The sequence below is a fragment of the Gavialis gangeticus genome, unplaced genomic scaffold, assembly GCF_001723915.1.
Source record: "Gavialis gangeticus isolate Ggan-Ray unplaced genomic scaffold, GavGan_comp1, whole genome shotgun sequence".
Lineage (NCBI taxonomy): Eukaryota > Metazoa > Chordata > Crocodylia > Gavialidae > Gavialis > Gavialis gangeticus.
Genome location: NW_017729006.1, coordinates 31,542,263 through 31,547,113, shown reverse-complemented (window position 1 = coordinate 31,547,113; position 4,851 = coordinate 31,542,263). Strand labels below are relative to the sequence as shown.

General features: G+C 46.6%; 1 protein-coding gene across 1 annotated transcript in view; it reads right to left on the bottom strand.

Moving 5' to 3' along the window:
- The window catches only part of CDK13 (cyclin dependent kinase 13), a 105,863-nt gene that overhangs the window by 49,132 nt on the left and 51,880 nt on the right, over positions 1-4,851 (bottom strand). The window contains exons 6-7 of the mRNA XM_019508721.1: positions 3,278-3,448; positions 651-790 (exon numbers count right to left, since the gene is read on the bottom strand). Coding sequence (XP_019364266.1) covers positions 651-790; positions 3,278-3,448 — 311 coding nt within the window. The remainder of the gene's footprint in view (positions 1-650; positions 791-3,277; positions 3,449-4,851) is intronic.

Below are 4,851 nucleotides of genomic sequence, written 5' to 3'. Positions count from 1 at the left end.
GGGGGGGGGGTGTTATGCACACATCTCAGCATGCTCTGCAGGCTCCTTTAGTCTGCCTGACAACAAATGGCAGCACTGCATAGGGCAGCTCTGATTGGGAGCAGTAAGAGCACAGTAGGGAAAGGGAGGGGATACTGGAGGACTATGTTTGCTTTTGAGAGAAGTCACAGCATGTGCAGACATTTGTTTTCCCTGGAGAAACTCCCCCAAGAGTGATTTAACCTTGATTGTTACCAGGTTATTTTTTTCCTAGAGTAGCCATTTTTACTCAGGGAGAAAAAGCCTGAACATCTGTACAGTCATGGATCTTCTCCATATAAGGAGAAACCAAAAGTCTGTACAAGGCCAGTTACAACTACAGATCCAAAGGTTATTGTTCTGTGAGTCTGTCTCCCCTCCTCTCTTTACTTTTAGTGTGTTCAAGGCAAGAATAACAAATTGGCCAAAAATGTGCAGCTTACTTTTTGAGCAGCTCCCCAGACACACTATTTTACATAGCCCTACCATGAAGAACTGTCAGCATTAAAGACAAGAACAACTGTGAAGAAATCAGCCACTTGAGGTGGCAGAAATACATGGTATCCATATTAAACTCCTGTAATACTACAATTCTATAATCAATGCTCATTCATTATGTTTTTAGATCTTACCTGTATCCTTATCCCTGGCCTTGTAAACTTGCCCATATGTGCCTTCTCCAATAATCCCAATAATGTCAAATTTATCCACACAGCGTTTTCCCCAGTCAATCTCTTTTTCCTTTGTTTCACCATGACGTGGGCCACATATTCTGGTAAATAGAAGTAAGCTCTAAAAATTAATCTTTAATGACAATGTGTTTATCTGAACTTTGATGAACTTATAAAAAAGCAAGGGTTCCTTACCCACGTTACTGTTTCTTAGAAAATAAGAGCTGTAAGACCCAAAATAATCCAACTTTCAATATTCATGTTCTTTATTTCTCCCAACTTGGAAAATGAAACTATTTAGTTAATTTTAGTTTAATTTCTCTTTCAAGACAGTTTCACTTTCCATTTCCCATATATTAACATAGTAGGCCTGTGTGAATAGGGAAGTATTTGATTTGGCCGATTCGGAGGACAGCAATTCGACTGGGCCAAAGCAGAATCGGAGGATCGGTGCTGATTCAGAGATTTGGATCAGCCGGGGAGAACCACGGGAGAAGCCCCCATGGCTGCCCTGCCAGGCCCCGTACCCCGCCTGACACTTTAAAATAAAAGCCCCGAAACTCACCAGCTACAGAAGCAAGGATCAGGGCCTCTGATCAGGGCCCTGTGCAGCACAGGGTAGCATGGGGATTGCCTCCTGCCTGGTACCTGCACACCAGCTGCCCCATGGCACAGGTGCAGCGTAGCTAGGCAGGGCGCTGTGCACTATTTGGGAGCTGGGGCTGAGCAATGCCAAGCTCCCCGCTGCATGGCCAGGCTCTGCCAAGAGCCCTCAGAGGCCCTGATTACTGCTGCTACAGCCAGTGAGTGTGGGGCTTATTTAAGTGCTGGGAGGCTCGGACTGGGCAGGGCAGCCATGGGGGCTTCTCCCACAGCTCCTTCAGCTGTGCCTGCCTCTTCCCTGGTGGGGGGAAGCCGCAGGAGAAGCCCCTGTCCCCTCCCAGCACTTAAAAAAAAGCCTCACACTCACCAGCTCTGGCAGCGGGGATCAGGGCCCTCTGGAACTCGTGGCAGAGCCCCCCCATGCAGCACCAGGAGGCTGGGCCAGGCAGGGGATGGGGCCGAGCAGGACAGCCATGGGGGCTTCTCCTACAGCTCCCACTGCCCGAGGAGCCGCAGGAGAACCTGCAGCTGCCTGGCTGTGCCTGCCTCTCCCATGCCAATCCGAATCTCTCTGAATTTTTTCCAAATTGATTCGGAGGCTTTGGATTCAATTCAGGCCTTTTAATGGGTCTCCCAATTCGATTCGGATTCAGAGATTCGCCTGCTGAATCGGGCCAAATCTCCTCTGAATCGAATTGGCAACCAAAGCTTTTCACAGCCCTGTAACATAGGGCTGTCCAACTGGTGGCCCCCAAGGGGTTAGTCTCCCAGTCTGGATGCTACTTCTCCATTTTTCTCCTGCTGCTGCTACCACTGCAATCTTGAGTTCCTCCTCTCCCCCCCCCCAGCTTCTGCTTCCTGCCTCTGATGATAGGGCAGCACAGTTTGATGTGCAGGGCAGAGGGAGTCCATGGCAAGGAAACTTAGGGGATCCTGTGCAGTGCAGTCATCAGTGCATCATGGTGGGGACTGCCCACTGCAGCACAGCAGATTTGGACCCATGTGGCATAGCATGCAGGGGCTGTGCAACCATGTGGTGTGTAGCCAGGGTTGGACAGACCCAGATTACCACAAAGCTGCTATATATTTTTCAAATTTGTAATCTGAAAAAACAAACAAACAAACGAACATCTGTCTGTTTAAAACTGACTTCCATTGGAATTTAAAAATATATTTAATCTTCTAACTACATTTTGGAAACAGTTTTGCCAGTGTCTGTCCATGCAAGACATCTTTTACTGACCTAAAGATACCATCCCATTTAAACTACAAAGCGAAACATGCAATTCAACAGCTACCACTTGCTCCTGGGTGTTGCAGGGGCATTATTCTTGCCCATAAGAGGCAAAAGGATGGGAGGGAGGGAGGGGGTGGAATGCAAAGAAAGGAACAATTAACTGGCCATAGCACTGATTCTTTCTGGGTAGTTTAAGAGCAAAAATGAATTTCTGAGAAGAAAATGTTTTAAGGGAGGATATAAAAGTCAAAGAAGTTTTAAGCCAGACCTGGGTTAACACACACATCTAATCTCAAACACACATTTCTGGCTGCTCATCAACAGATATTTTCCAAAAAGTTCCTCTCTCTGCCTGTCCTTTCTGCTAACCCAGTCCCTCAGTGATGTGCACAGCTAAGCAGGCATAAATGAGGGGATAGAACTGAACAGAACTTAGGGCAGAAGATGCAAATAGGAAACTAGGAGGTAAAGTGTCATCAATTCTTCCCCACGTAGGGCCAGAGCTCCCAAGGATTGTCTCTGAAGAGGATTCAAAAGAAAAAAAAGTATTCACGATCATGTAAAAAAGACCAGACAGATCAACAGAATGGGAACAAATCTTGAGTCAAATCTTTTTCATCTCTTATATTAAACAGATATGAAAAGCCAGACAAATGTCATCTATTCCACATTAGTATACTATAGGGAAACTTACCACTTTAATTCTATGCAACCAGACTGTTTTTATAGGGAACTAGTACACACTTACTTAGGCCTCCTTTTGCTGTGTGTCTGAACTGCTGGTTTCTTTTCCTCGGGACTTTTGGATAGGTCATCTCCTCCAGGCAACTCAGGTGGTAGTGGCAAGTCTGCAAGCAGATATCGGAGTTTCTTCTCCACTTCTTTTTTAACTGACTTGACTGTAATAGTCTCTCGTGAACTATACAAATAAAACAAAAATAAAATCAACTAAGATGTTTAACTCACTGAAATTTTCAATGTTGTGACTGAAAACCTAACAAGTCAATATCTGGATGAAATGCATTGTAAATACCACATTTACTCAAATTTAAGATGAGGTGCCCCCACCCCTCCAACAGCATGGTGGGGAAAAGCCCCTGGGGTCTTAGATTCATGTACAAAACAGAGGGGTGGGGAACAGGTGACTGCTGCAGCTCTGACTGGCCCCAAGCCAAGTCAGGGCCAGAGTCAGGCTCACAGCAGCTGCTTGCCCCCACCTCCACTCCTCTGCAGCTTCTGTCCTCGATTTGCCCCATTCCTCCCCTTACTGTCAAGCATGGCTTGGCTCTGGCTCAGGTTGGATTTCCTCCCAGGCACAGAGCACTGTCCCTTCTCCATCCCCTGCCCAGACAATCAGCAGTGCAAATACTGCTATGCGGCCAGGCAGTGGCTGTGCTCCATGAGCCAGGAGGAAATAAAGCTCAAGCAGCATCTGACAGTAAGGTGGGGGGAGAAGAGGCAGAGATGGTGGAAAGTGGGTGGGGAAGAGTGGAAGAGGCTGTAGAGAGATGGGGATGGGGGCTGCAGAAGGGAAAAGCAGGGGGTGAGGCAGAGGACCAGGGTGCTCCCTGGCCCCAACAGCTATCTGACCCCTCCCCACCCCCGGCCACTACTTTCCTTGCTGTAGAAGTGGGCAGGAATTAATTTAAGACAGCCCTCCAATAATTAGATTCTATACCTAGAAAATTCTAACAAACTTATACATTTTCCATGTAGAAAATCTAACCACTGTGAGGGGGATCATCTTGGATTCAGAAAAATACAGTATTTCATATACTCTTTTGTTCAAATAGCAGTTCAAATGTTAAAATTTAAGACAAGAGAGCAAGCATTAGTGGTCAGAACAGAGAAAGAGGGAAAAGAAACCCGAGTTCTGTTTAATGTCTACCATACACTTCATACATGTGGTTTTATAATTCAGTTATCCAGCGTTTTACTATTTCCCCTGATGATAAAGGGATATTTCCCCCTCATCCTAAGCCAATGTCTTAAGATCCTGTATGAAAGGCATACAGGGAAGGGAAAGACAGATTACAGCGGGACCTGGACAGGTTACAGGGGTGGGCAAATTAAAATAGGATGGGATTCAATACTGACAAGTGCAGGGTGCTGCACTAAGGCAGTAGGAACCAGCAGCACATCTATAGGCTGGGGAACTCCCTTCTCAAAAGCACAGTGACAGAAAGAGATCTTGGAGTCATTACTGACTCCAAGATGAACACGGGCCAACAATGCGAGGCACGGTCAGTAGGGCTAACCGTACCTTGTTGTGCATCCACAGATGCATCACAAGCAGGGCCAAGAAGGTGATCCTCCCCCTCT